A 14,676-nucleotide genomic window follows, 5' to 3' on the forward strand; every position below is an offset into this window, starting at 1 on the left:
TATTTCTGGTTTTTGAAAAGGCTCAACCTTACAGCCACAGGGATCCAGTGCAGATCTGGGTAACTGACTTTGAAATCAAAGAGTAGTCCCAATGCATTTTCTTCTCTTACCTCACCCACTATGTGCTTCCCATTGATAAATGCCTCAAAGCCACATACAGCTGCCTTATCATCCAGAGGAAAGACATATTTTGCTTCAATGGGCACATGACTTTGATTTGTGTATGTCTGAAAAACAATGACCTGAAGAAAAAGAAAAATCAGTATATTTGATTAAACTACATGGAACAATATTTGCAGGAACAACAAATAATGAAAATAATTATGCATATTCATTTTAGATTTTTTGAATTTTGATCTTGTCCTTCAAATCACAACCCTGGTTTCCAGAGTTAGTGAGTTCTACCATTACCATGCCTCATGATAAAAATGCACATATTTAATTAGTTCTTATATACCTGACTGGAGTAGAAATCATCTGAAGTCATAGAAATACTGACTTAGCAGAGGCAATATATTTCTTATTAAGATGGCTGGGGAAAAAGTCCCTTTCATGTTGTAGATTATGATGCCTTCTAAGTGTCACATGGGCTAGAAACTTATAGAATATACATGTTCCTGATCTTAAGATGGGACCATGAGGGCTAGGGTTGTGGCTCAGTGGCAGGGCACTTGCCTCATACTTGTGAGGCACTGGATTTGATCCTCTGCATCACATAAAAATAAACAAATATATTGTGTCCATTTATAACTAAAAAAAAATATTTAAAAAAATGGGACCAAAAGACCCAAGGTAAACTGAAAATATCTTTTTTTAATATATATATATATTAGTTGTAGATGAACACAATATCTTTATTTTTATTTATTTATTTTTTAATGTGGTGCTGAAGATTGAATCCAGGGCCTCAAGTGTGCAAGGCAAGCGCTCTACCACTGAGCTACAACCTCAGCCCTAAAAATATCTTTTTAAAAAAATTTTTTAGATGGTGACAATACTTTTATTTATATGTGGTGCTGAGGATCAAACCTCAAACATGCCAGGCAAGCACTCTACCACTGATCCATAACCCCAGCCCCTGAAAATATCTTAAATTGAAAATATATTCAGTGTTAGAAATGATATGTAATTGGCCCTCTGTATCATGGTTTCTATATCCATGATTTAACCAAATGTGGATCAAAAATATTTGGAAAAAAATTATCTATACACTTATGGACTATTTTTTCCCTGTCATTATTCCCTAAACAAGCAATATAACAGGCATATTTTGTTTAGTTCATACAATTGCAGTCAAATACTCATTTATGATTTGTATCCATTTAGCTATCACAAAACCACAGATAACATACCTGGGCTACAAAGTCCATTATTCTCCCTTTGATGTGAACATCCTCAAGAGGAATCAAATTCCCAGAGATATCCTGAAGGCCGGCCTTGACATTGCTGGAAGGTTTGGTGTCTGGTAACTGGTAATCTACATATTAAAAATGTAAATATTGGCCTTTTTTTTTTTTTCAGTACTGGGGATCTACATTTGAACCTCATCGTCAGTCCTTTTTCTATTTTATTTTGATACAGGGTCTTGCTAAATTGCTGAGGCTGGCTTTGAACTTGCAATCTTTCTTCCTCAGCCTCCTAAGTTGCTGGGATTACAGGTATGTGCCACCACAGCTGGCCAATGCTAGCTCTTAAGACCATCCTTGCACAATTTATTTAAAACAAATTTTTTTTTAGTTGTTGATGGACCTTTATTTTATTATTTAATTTATTTATATGCGATGCTGAGAATAGAACCCAGTGCCTCACACATATTAGGCAAATGCTCTACCACTGAGCCACAACCCCAGCCCACACTGTTTATTTTTGTTATCCTAATCTTTATTAGTTTAGAAAAATGGACAAATAGCATTTTATGATTTTCAACAGCCAATTCTAAAAGTAAGCAAGCCCAAGTAAGAAAAATGGGGGAAACATTCTCAAAGATACTTCTGACTTTTTATTTTATGTTTTAAACTTTTTTATTTATTTTGTACTGTTGCAGAATCAAACCCAGGGCCTCACATGTGAAAGGCAAGTGTTGTTAATACCCACCCCGCCCCCACTTTCCCTTTCTAAACTAGAGTGTTTGGGCATCATACTGAAAATCTAGAATTATGCTATTATTTGAAAGATTTATATATCAGCATACATGTACCCAGAGGCCTTTAAACATCTCAATAAACACAGCTGAAACACGAATCTTGATATCTGCATTCCCTGGTTGTCATGGTGAATTGGTCAGGCAAAGCATTTTTTTGGAGCAATATGAAACTATCTAGATTTTTCAACCCAAGGAAGGCTAAATCAAACTCCTACTACAGCATATTGAAAAAAGCTCACATCCTGCCAGGCTCAGTGGTGTATGCCTATAACTCCAGAGACTAGGAAGGCTGAGTCAGGAAGATCCCCAAGTTCGGGGCCAACCTTGGCAACTTAGTGAGACCCTGTCTCAAAATAAAAAATAAAAAGGACTAGATATGTAGTTCAGAGATAGAACATCATTGGGTTCAATCACTAGTGCCTCAAAAATCAATCAATCAATCAATCAATCAATCACTCTGGGTGTGGTGGTGCAAGCCTGTATCCCAACAACTCGGGGGGTTGAGACAAGAGGATATAAAGTCAAGTATGTAGGTAGCCTTGGCAACTTAGTGAGGTTCTAAGCAACTTAGTGAGACCGGTCTCAAAATAAAAAATAAAAAGGTCTGGGGATGTGGTTCAGTGGTTAAGCACCGTTGGGTTCAACCCCTATTATAATAATAATAATGATAATGATAATTATAATGTTTTAGTTCTATAAATATTATCACATAAAACAGCATTCAAGAAAATTGTCTTGGGCTGGGGATGTGGCTCAAGCCGTAGCGCGCTCGCCTGGCATGCGTGCGGCCCGGGTTCGATCCTCAGCACCACATACCAACAAAGATGTTGTGTCCGCCGAGAACTAAAAAATAAATATTAAAATTCTCTCTCTCTCTCTCTCTCACTCTCTCTTTAAAAAAAAAAGGGGGGGGCCATCTTCCCTTCCCTTCCTCCTTCACAGCCAATCAGGGAGGTACTCCGCACTTGTATCCTGTTTTCTCCCCTGAATAAACACTTAAAAAAAAAAAAGAAAAAGAAAAAGAAAATTGTCTTACCTTCAACCTTTGAAAAATTAAAAAATTTGGGTCTGTATTCCTCTAATTCAGTATTTTGACAAGGATGAAAGTCCTTTATTTGATCTCCAGGCATGCAAAATTTAACAATATATTTCATTTTAACCTGATTGGTTTTATATATAACAAATTCATCATCCTAGAGTAAAAAGAAATTAATGGGTGATAAAAACAAAAGCAATTGATATGCAGATGTTCTCATAAAAGTAGAATTTCACATTTGCTAATTAGAAAATATGGAATCCAGGTAGTAAACAATAATTATTTAAATGAAAGCATATTTAATAAAAATAGGAGCAAAGGTAATAAGGCTATATATTGGCACTCAAGCTTTTCTTTGATTGTTTTGGGGCTTTGTGTTTATTTTTTGCTGGGCTGGGGATTGAACCCAGGGCCTCACACATTAGACCAGTACTATACAAGTGAGCTATACCTCCAACCCTGCCTGTTTCTTGAATAAAAATACCTTAAAATCTGTGGGGATAGAGGCTGTGTCTGAAACTCCATGCACGCTGTCATAGCCAGGTGGTGCTTCTGTTAAGGAAAAGTCCTTCTTGAATAAGTCCATACATTTTCCAAGGGCTACATCACAGATGACCAGGAGTCTGGAGCCATCTACCTCTCCTGGGTGTGAGTATTTTATGCTTGTGCTGCATGTAAAAGGAAATAAGCATATATTTATAATTTAGAGCTAAATATCAACAACACTTTGCATAAACAGAAAGTAGAGGTTGGGCATCCCTAATCCAAAAACATGAATCTAAAATCTGAAATGCTCTAAAAATCAAAGCTTTCTGAGAATTTAACATGATGCCACAAATAGAAAATTCTATACCTTATGTCATGTGATGAGTCAAAATGTTAGAGCACTAAAAATACATAGAATTACCTTTGGGCTATGTGTACAAGATACACATATGTAATCCATGTTTAGGCTTGGGTACCATTTCTAAGACATCTCATTATAAATGTGCACATATCCCCAAATCAGAAAAAAAAATTCAAAACACTTCTGGGGCTGGAGTTGTAGCTCAGTGGTGGAGTACTTGGATTCGAGCCTCAGCACCACATAAAAATAAATAAATAAAATAAAGGTCCATCAAAAACTAAAAAAAAAAAAAAAATTAAGAAAAAAACACTTCTGGTCCCAAGCATCTCCAATAAACAATATTCAACCTGTGTTGTTGAAAAAACTTTCCTGATAGACTACTCCGAATTTTATTGTTATCTCTTCAAAGATTCAAGTTAGAACTTTATTGTGCACTTATTTATTTAAAAGTATAATGTAACAAATATGTATATTATCCTTAGTTATGCCACGTAGTGCTCAAAGTACTTTGTTCCAAGTGAGAGAACGAATTTTATTGTTCCTCCAAATCTTTGCTAGCCACAAAATATACACATTCTACTATAATAAATGCCAGACTGGTGAATAAGAAGAAAAAACTTCACCTTATTAATTAGGAAAGATTAGACTGAATTATCCACACTAAAACTCAGAAAGAACATTAAATACTAAGTGAATAAAAACTGGTCAAAGGGAAAGACAGACATTGTATCCTTCCAATGCCTTCTTGTATTCTCAGAATGCCTCTGATTAAATGAGACATAAAAATTTCAAAAGACACCTGAAAGAGAGATTGATTCTGTTTCCCTTTGGGAATTAATAAAATAAGGCTTACTATTAGAAATACAGACTAGGATGTATTTGGGGGCAATAAAACTTCAGGACACACCATTTTGGGGGGATACTAGGGATTGAATCCAGGTGCTCTGCCACTGAACTACACTCCCAGCCTTGTTATTTTTTACTTTGAGGCAAGGTCTTGTTAAATTGCTGAGGCTAGCCTCGAACCTTCGATTCTTCTTCCTCAACTTCCCAAGCTGCTGGGATTACAGGTGATTTATGTATTTTTAGTGCTCTAACATTTTGACTCATCACATGACATAAGGTATAGAATTTTTTATTTGTGGCATCGTGTTGATTCTCAAAAAACTTTGCTTTTTGGAGCATTTCAGATTTTAGATTCAGCAATGTTGAACCATTCCAACAGAACAGGACACAACTTTTTTTTTTTTTTTTTTTTAAAAAGAGCAAGACCAAACTGTCAGTATTGCTGGAGGACTCTTCTTTGTTCTACTTCCTAAGACTTGTACTAAAAAACAAACAAACAAACAAACAAACAAAAACAGTTTTCCCCACTCTTCCTATGAACTTCTCCACTTCTGTGGGCACTTTCCCTTGTAATTTACGAACATGCCCATCAAACCTGACCTTTGCTTTGCTCTCTCACTATCTCCTTCCTTCTCACCACCTTCTTGACAGATGAGTCCAATGGCCATCTGTTTTCACCTATCAACTGACCATTCCTCTACCCACTGCAATTTATTCTATTCAAAATAATTCTTTTTAAATAGGAGAAAGAACACATATACACACAAATCATTACATGTCTAAGGCAGGGGGATAAGAGTATTAGACTTCTTTATTTAGACTTCCTCACTGAAGCCATTCTACTGAAAGTCACTGAGGACTTCAATTTTGTTAAATCAATGAAATGCCCAGAAAAACATGGTAACATCTAAAAAAATATTACTTTGTAATACTGTATATATGCAAATTTATAATATAAATGTTTAAAGAATAATACTGAGAAGCTCCATATAGTGATTGCTCAGCTTAAGAATGAGAGGAGGTCAGGAGCTTCAGATATAAAGATTGCCTGCTCTGAGGAAAGAGACTAGAAAGGAAGTGTCTGTCAGATCAGGCAAGGTGGGCATCAACCAAAGGAGGCAGATTTAAAAATGCCGCCGAAGGAGGCTTTATTGAGATATCACTCCCTGGCGGAATTCGATCAGACCCACAGAATGGACAGGAGAAGGGTCTGAGGAGAAACTGAGTGGAAGCTCGACCGGACTGGACTTTTATGGGGCTCACGGCAGGAAGGGAAGGGCTTGGGACAGGAAACGGTGTTTTTAGGGTCCTTTGTCCCATTGGAGTTGGTCAGGGGAGTTGGCTGAACTCCAGAATTGGCCAGGGGGTCATGCTGATTGACAGGCGTTAGTCAGGAGATCTGGCTGATGGACAGGCATTTCCACTGGCACCTGATTGATGTTCCTTTCCTGCGCGTGCTGCTTTGTTCTAAGTCACCACTAAGTCACCACCAAGTCACCACCATCGACCTAACAGTGTCCTGCCTGCATCCTATTTTAGCTGCATGTCCTGTGGCAAGATCTCCTATGTGATCTCCTCATCTGTTACAGGATAATAAGAAGAGTTACTCCAAGGCACTATTGTGAGGATTCAGTGAGAAAATATATGTAAAAACTCTTTGGAGAGTAAAAATCACTAAGATTATTTCAGATATAATTTCCTCAAACATTTATCATAAAAACCTTGCTTCTACATTACACTGAAAAAACTGGTTGTTTTCAATGCTTGGTTTTGTGGGTGAAAAGATTCCTGGGGAATGAGAGTGAGTTACACGATTCAGGATAGAGCATACTAACCTGAGAGAATCACTGAAATAAATCCCACTGCCAAGATTTCCAATGTCTGTTCTTTGCACACCATGATCTTCAACTACTTTGGGTAAAAGTAACCCTCTGAAAAGGAAAGCTCATTATAATGACTTACTAGAAAAAAAATTTATTATACCTTCATCAATTCAGCAGAGATAGGTACTAATTAAAAAACATGACATGCATTTTTTAAAAATGGAAAAGTATAGTTTGCCCTTTATATCGACAGATCAACCAGCCACAGATTGAAAATATTCTGAAAAAAATATAATTTAATCTGACTGAACATGAGCAGGCTTTTCTTCTTGTCATTATTCCTTAAACAGTATAGTACAATGACCATTTATTTATTTATCTATCTATCTATTTATTTATTTATTGGTACTGGGGATTGAACTTGGGGGAACTCGACCATTAAGCCATATTTCCAGACCTATTTTGTATTTTATTTAGAGACAGGGTCTAAGTTGCTTAGTTCCTCACTTTTGCTGAGACTAGCTTTGAACTCATGATTCTCCTGCCTTAGCCTCCCGAGTTGCTGGGATTATAGACATGTACCACTGTGCCTGGCTAGTACATCAATTAATATAACATTTATAGGGCTCTGGCTATAGCTCAGTAGTAGAGTGCTTGCCTTGCAGGTGTGAAGCACTAGGTTCAATCTTCAGCACTACATAAGTCCATCTACAACTAAAAAATATTTTTAAAACATAACACTTATATTATGTTTGACATGTCATCTGATTTAAAGTATATAGGAGGAGTTACATAGGTGCTACACAAATATGTCATTTTATACAGGGCCCTTTAGCATCCTAAGATTTTGGTATCTAAAAGGGTCCTAAAAGTAATTTCCTGAGGATACAAAGGGGTGACTGTAATTCCCCAGAGGAGTTCCCCATGCCATTAAACTGTCACAAGCTATGGCTGGTTTCTCATCACTATCTTGATCAGTGCTGGGCTGCTAGCTACAGCTCCTGCTTCCTCCAGGTGGGTCTCCAGTGTAAAGTGCCAGCTGCCTCTTTCCCTTGCTTCTGGACTTACATATTCAGAGAATCCTCTGTAATGAAAGTTAAACCATAGTTATCTCTACAAAGGAAGGTAAAGGAAGACTTCTGTCTTTCATTATATATACATCTATTGAACTATATATTAGGAAATTGAATTAATTTTATAAAATAGCTTTTGGTTTTGGGTCCTGTATAGAAAGGCTATTTCTACTCAGATGATTTTTTTCCCCATATTTTTAATTGGCACATTATAACTATACATAATGGTGGAATTTGCTGTCATATATTACTAGATGTACAAAGACTAACATTTTTTAAATTCTTCAATTTTTTAATTTAGTTTTTTTTTTTTTTTGCAGTTCTATGGAATCAAACCCAGGGCCTTGTATATTCTTGGCACATACTCTATCTCTGAGATACATCTGTAGTCCTTAAGTTTCTTCTTAAGTACTTAATTAAAAGATCTAAATCTACTCATAATTCTCCTTGCCCCTATAACTTCAGTTTCAGCCCTAATATTAAGTGGTTATTCAAAGAAAATAGAAAATTAGAGTTATGCTTTGGATCAATAATTCACACTATCTCGGCACTCTAATTTCTAGACCTTCTTCTTTTTTTAAGTATTGGGCTATACTGAGACTTGATACACATGGAAAAGTTAGGGGATGTAGAATTATTTTTCCTCATATGATGTGATCTTGAGGGAGCAACACATACCTTTCTAACACATTTCTTTAAATACATAATTTAAATTACATACTTAATTATTAAGTGTTTAATGTTTCTCTAGAATATAGTAAGTTTGCTGTTTTTAACTTTATTTATTTATTTACTCTGCCAACTCTAAATATCTGCTAGATATCTACTGAACTTTTATTGTAAGAATTAAAAGAAAAACCTTGAGATTACAAAATTATATTTTAAAAAAAGCAAAACAAAACAAAAAAATCATTATTAACTGAAGAAATCCTGAAAACAACTCAAATATCCATTGTCAAGAAAATGATTCAATTAATTTTATTTATTTATTTACTTACTTATTTGGGTACCAGGGATTGAACTCAGGTGCACTTAACCACTGAGCCACATCCCTAGTCCTATTTTGTATTTTATTAGAGACAGGGTCTCAGAGTTACTTAGCACCTCACTAACTTGCTGAGACTGGCTTTGAACTTGTGATCTTCCTGCCTCTGCCTTTGAGCCACTAGGATTACAGGAGTGTACCACTGCACCTGTCCGTGCTTTTAACTTTAAAGATCCACATAGTTTATTTATTTTGTTGGAGCTGGGAATCAAAGACCCATATAGCTAGAAAAAAGTAGAAAAGGAAGTAAAACACTTCACATTTGTCAGTCTGAAATTTTTGAAAAATAAAGATGGTGTACCCTTACCTGGACAAGATTCCTACAATGTTTTGTACAGGAGATCCATGCAACAAGGACCTCACGTTGCCAAGTTTGCTCAAAAATTCTGTGGCTTCATTCACTCTGCCAACTCTAAATATCTGCAAGATATCTACTGAACTTTTACTGTAAGAATTAAAAGAAAAACCTTGAGATCACACAATTGTATAAAAAAAAAGCAAAACACACAAAAAATCATTATTAACTGAAGAAATCCTGAAACAACTCAAATATCCATTGTCAAGGAATTGATTTAATGAATCACAACACAACATATTTTGGAAATACTATGCAGCCATTATAAAATCACATTCTTAGAAAATAGATAACGATATGTTGCAAAGTTTACAGAAAAATACATATTTTTCTTCCAGAATAAAAGGGTTTATTGAGCCATGACAGATTCTAGCCAGAAAAAGAAATGACTGGGTCCTGGGAAAGTTCCCAAAACTACCAGCCAACAAGGACGTGTAGCAGCTGGAAAAATGTCCCTATAATAAAGTAGAAAATCTAAAAGATCACAAAACTTTATGACAGTATGATCCCAAATTTTTTCAATTAAACAATATACAGTATATATAGTTTCATTCATGTACATATACATAGGTGTATATGTACATGAATACATGAATGAATGAACCCATGTAATCTGTTTTCTATGAAAACATTCACTCATTTAATAAACATAATCTGTGATGAATATTATTTCCAGTGCCTAAAAGAAAGAATAATATTCTTCCAGGTATTGAAAATAAGATAATATGGTCTCTGGCTTCACAGAGTTTACATTTTAATTAGAGAGACAAAGATTAAGTGTTACCAAATACCTTATTTAACAAGTGACTAAAGAAAGCAATCAGATTTAGAGAAAGAATAATTAGAAAAGTTACCCATTGGAGATGACATTTATTGGAATATGACATAATACAATGTGTATTTTAAGATCTAACTGCATTGTTATAGGAAAATGGGTGGATGGTTTAAGAGTAGAAAAGAATAGAAGACAGGTGTGGTGCTGCACACCTGTAATATTAGAGATGTGGGAGGCTGAGGCAGGAGGATTGCAAGTTTAAAGTCAGCCTCAGCAACTTAGTGAGGCCCTAAGCAATTTAGCAAGACTCTGTCTCAAAATTAAAAAAATAAATAAATAAAGGGCTGGAGATGTTGGCTCAGTGATTAAGTGTCCCTGGGTTCAATCCCTGGTACAAAAAAAAAAAAATTGGGAAATAACATCTGGAAGGGTGTGGCAACAGAGTGGATAGTATAATGTGATCTAGACCAAAGATGGTACAGAGTAAATGAAAACAAGCTAATGGATAAAAGACACTTTGGAGACAGAATGGAGAGAATGTGATGATATGGAAATGAGGGACAAGGTGAGTCTGCAATGGATCCTGGTGTGTGTTATGGTTTGGATATGAGGTGTCCCCCAAACATTCTGAGTCAATATAGGAATGTTGAGAGGTATAATGATTAGATAATAAGAGTTGTAAACTAATCAGTGAATTAATTCATTTAATGGATTAATAATGCTGAACTAACTGGGTGATAAAGTAGGCAGACAGGGCATGACAGAGGAAGAATGTCACTGGGGGCATGCCTTTAAAGTTTATATTTCCTTGGTGCCTTGCATATTCTCTGTTTCTGCTTCCTTGTCATCATTTTCTTTTTTTTTTTTTAAACTGGGCTGTCCCGGACAATAATTTTTAAAAAATTATGAGTATTTATTTATACATATTGTACTAATATTAATTTCCTGGTTTTGACATTGTACTATAATTATATAAGATGCAACCATAGGGAAAACTGGGTGAGGGACTCAGAAGTTTCTATATTATTTTCACAACTTCCTGTGAATCTGTACTCATATTTAAAAAGAGAAGAAAGAAAGAAAGAAAGAAGAAAAAAGAAACCAGAAGTTTTTTGGTGAATTAAATAAATATTTATGTAAAAAACATAAATAAATACAGAAGAAAGTAATCTATCATCACACTATAGCTATCTTGTTACTAAGGATTAAATCCTCTAGGTAGTTATCCTGATCAGCTCATTAACAGACTCTCAAAGAGTATTACATCATAAATAGATCCCCAAATAGCAAAATACAGACTGGGTGTGTAGCTCAATGATGCAGCACTTGCCTGCCATGAGCAAGGCTCTGGATTGGATTCCCAGGACCACACGTACATACACAAAAATCCAAAGATAGTCCTTCATGCTTACCTGTGATTATTCTGTAATATCTCTTTTCTAACCCAGGAAAATTCTTCAGTATTTGGTTCAACATATTCAATCTTACATCTCAGAGCTCGGTATTTGGCAAGACAAGGTGGGTTGGGTTTGGACAAATGAGTTTCACAGACATTAACCATGTCTCTTATTAGCTATAGGCAGAAATGACACACAGATATAAGAATCACCAGATATCAAAGTTAGTATTTATATTACATCAACACTTTGTCAAAAAGATTGGGGAAAATCAATTTTCTCCCCAAAGCTTTTCATTAATATTCACTGTTAGTAGTGTATTACAGTTAATAAAAGTCAGTTATGGTGGTGCACATCTATAGTCCCAGCTACTAGGAATGCTGAGGAAGGAAGATCACTTGAGCCCAGAAGGAGTTCAAGGTAAGCCTGAGCAACACAGCAAGACCCCATTTCAAAAATATATAAAATAAAGTGAAAATTAATAAAATTGCCTTACTGATAATAAAATGTAAATATACATTAATATAACGTCATTGTTAATAAGTTGTTTTAGATACATTATTAATTTAGTCCTCATTACATCACTGAGATAGTTGTCCTCATTGTATAGATGAGGAACTCGAGGCTCTGAGAAGTTAAATCAGTTATTAGAGATCTCAAAGGGAAGCTGGGTGTGGTGGTGCATGCCTGCAATCCCAGTTTAGGATGCTTAGGTAGGAGGATCATGAGTTTAAGACCATCCTGGGCAATTTAGCAAGGCCTTCTCTCAAAATAAAAATAAAAGGGATGGGGGTGTAGCTCAGAGGTAGAGTGCCGCAAGGTTCAATCCCCAGTACCATCAGAAAAGAAAAAGATCCCACAGCAAGAAGGTGACAGTCATTAAAGGGAATCCCAGATCATTAGACTTCAAGTCCAATGCTGTTTTAAAAATTCATTTTGTGTTCCAAATGCAAGTGCTGTGTAGTCGTACATAATGATGTTTCATTCAATGATGGACCACTTAATAGTAGTCCCAGAAGATCATAATGGAGCTGACAAATTTCTACCACTGAGTTGCTTAGTGCCTCCTGCCTCCAGCTTCCCAGCCACTGGGATTACAGGCGTGAGCCACCACGCCAGGCTTAATCATCATATTTTTAAAGAAGTTCCCCTAGCACATTTTATTTTATTTTTTTTCCCCAACATATTTTAAATAGTTTATTTCGGAGGTTTACCTGACAGAGATCCTCTTTCTTAGTTAGTAGTCTCAGGTTAACTTCTTCAGTGACTGGATGTTTGTGAGGTATTAATCTGTAGAACTCAGTCATCATCTTTTGCAATTGTTCTGCTGTTTCTCCATTTTTCAGTGCTGTCTTTACTAGAAGGAGGATACCCTCTGCCTTGCTCACCTATAAATAGAAAGTAATATATACTTATTAAAATTAAATCTTGATAATCATAGAAGTGAGGGAACATAAAAAATATCTAAAGTAATACTTGAACACATTACCACTATCAGTTTTCTACTGGACAGCTGCTGTTAATTTGGATCTTAAATGTCCCTCAAAGGCCCAGGTGTTAAAGCTTTGTTCCTAGGAGGTGTTATTGAGAGACAGTGAAATCTTAAAGAGATGGGGGCTTAGTGGGAAGTGTTTAAGTTATTAGGGAAATGCCTTTGAAAGGGATTGTATGACCCCAGCATCTTCCTCGTTCTTTTCTGCATTCTGGACATGAGGTAAGTGGTTTTGCTTTGATAGGAATTCCTGACATGATGTGCTACCTCACCATAAATCCAAATGAAGGGACAATCAATCATGGACTGAAATAGCCAAAAGAAACATTTTCTCTTTATAAGTCAATTATCTCAGATATTTCACTGAGGTGATGGAAAGCTAACTCTGTCACCATAAAACAAATGCTAACTCAATGTGTAACTCAGTTGTGACAATGATGTTATGGGGACTCTTCCAAAACTTGACTCAGCCTAACTAGAAGAAAGAACCAGAGTCTTGTATTTCTATATCTATATGCACATGTATTCACATATGTACATATAGATAGGAATACTAATACAACTGTGGGAGACTTGCTTTTCATTTGAGAAATGTTGAAAGATGTCAGCATAAAACCAGGAACAAAACCCACCAGATCACATTCCTAATTATACAAGAGCATTATCAACTTTATCCCAGGAAACTCTTTTCTCTCTAAAATAAATTAGTTCAATTCCACATGGGAATATCTGTATTATTTTCATATAAGAACACAGTTACACAAGTTGCACCATTGGGGATATCTTATTTCATTGTTCTTTGAATTTCAATTACATATAATCAAGAAGATATTTACATTTTCTGTTTGTTTTGGGAGCATGCTTGCTTTTCCTAAGACAGTCAAAAGGTGGGGGTTGAGGCATCTAACTGGAGGCCAAGACTTTCCAAATGCCTCAGCCTGCTATAAATCTCTTGGCACAAAGGATCAGGCTCCTTAATTAGCCAGCACCAATAGCCTGAAACTGTACAGACAGGGATGTCTGGTTTCCTGGGAAGCTTAGTGCTTCTCTTAGCATTCCCTTTCCTCAGAATATGAAGAAAGAACAGCCAGGAATGAATTCCAGAACAATCTAATCAGCACACAAATTTGTTTTTAAAGACAGACTTTATTCAAAGAGAGAGAGAGAGAATTTTTCAATATTTATTTTTTAGTTCTCGGCAGACACAACATCTTTATTTTATTTTTATGTGGTTCTGTGGATCGAACTCAGAGCCCCGAGCATGCCATTAGCACAAAATTTGAGGGTGATCATTTAAACTAAGAAACCAGAAAGCCGGTTCATCATGTTCTGTTTCAAAAACATACTTTACTTACATCATTGAGGCTAATCCTGTTCACTGGCTTGAGAAGTGTGTGTTCCAGATGGCCCAGAGCTTCTGCCCAAATCATCTCCACCAAATCACTCACCTCCTGGCTCAGGGTGCTTGAACTAATAGTCTCCTCCAAAAGCAACTGCAACAACAAAATAACAAAGGGAATGGGGCTCAGAGTTCAATTCCTGGACCCCAAAACAAGACAAAAGGCAAAAAACTAACAAAGCTGACAAAGGTGTTAGAAGAAATAATTGAGCATGCTCAGCCAGATGTTATGGTTTGAGCATGTTTCCATGAAAGCTGATGTGCTGAAAACCTAGTCCCCAGTTACAGTGTTGAGGTGGTGGAAATTTTAGGAGGTGGGGCCTGGTGGGAGGTGATTGTATTCAAGGGCAAGTAGAGATTTTTAATTTTCTCAGGGAAAGGAGTCCTGTTTTCCTTTCTACTTTTCTACCAAGCTGTGATGTAACCAAGGGGTCCCTTGCCAGGA

At 36.1% G+C, this 14,676-nt stretch overlaps 1 protein-coding gene and 1 long non-coding RNA gene across 4 annotated transcripts in view; one reads left to right on the forward strand and one right to left on the reverse strand.

Annotated features, from left to right (window-relative positions):
* LOC144365020 (uncharacterized) overlaps positions 1 to 14,676 on the forward strand; it is a 113,258-nt gene that overhangs the window by 80,086 nt on the left and 18,496 nt on the right. Inside the window, exons 3-4 of the long non-coding RNA XR_013423284.1 lie at positions 1,327 to 1,492; positions 1,582 to 1,658. This is a non-coding gene — a long non-coding RNA (uncharacterized LOC144365020). The remainder of the gene's footprint in view (positions 1 to 1,326; positions 1,493 to 1,581; positions 1,659 to 14,676) is intronic.
* The window catches only part of Parp4 (poly(ADP-ribose) polymerase family member 4), an 89,569-nt gene that overhangs the window by 56,103 nt on the left and 18,790 nt on the right, over positions 1 to 14,676 (reverse strand). For all 3 annotated transcript variants that reach the window (XM_078015728.1, XM_078015729.1, XM_078015731.1), the window contains exons 8-16: positions 14,188 to 14,325; positions 12,555 to 12,728; positions 11,356 to 11,516; positions 9,121 to 9,258; positions 6,708 to 6,803; positions 3,664 to 3,847; positions 3,180 to 3,336; positions 1,353 to 1,477; positions 111 to 242 (exon numbers count right to left, since the gene is read on the reverse strand). In XM_078015728.1, the coding sequence (XP_077871854.1) occupies positions 111 to 242; positions 1,353 to 1,477; positions 3,180 to 3,336; positions 3,664 to 3,847; positions 6,708 to 6,803; positions 9,121 to 9,258; positions 11,356 to 11,516; positions 12,555 to 12,728; positions 14,188 to 14,325 (1,305 nt within the window). The remainder of the gene's footprint in view (positions 1 to 110; positions 243 to 1,352; positions 1,478 to 3,179; positions 3,337 to 3,663; positions 3,848 to 6,707; positions 6,804 to 9,120; positions 9,259 to 11,355; positions 11,517 to 12,554; positions 12,729 to 14,187; positions 14,326 to 14,676) is intronic.

The sequence above is a fragment of the Ictidomys tridecemlineatus genome, chromosome 6 (assembly GCF_052094955.1).
Source record: "Ictidomys tridecemlineatus isolate mIctTri1 chromosome 6, mIctTri1.hap1, whole genome shotgun sequence".
Classification (NCBI taxonomy): domain Eukaryota; kingdom Metazoa; phylum Chordata; class Mammalia; order Rodentia; family Sciuridae; genus Ictidomys; species Ictidomys tridecemlineatus.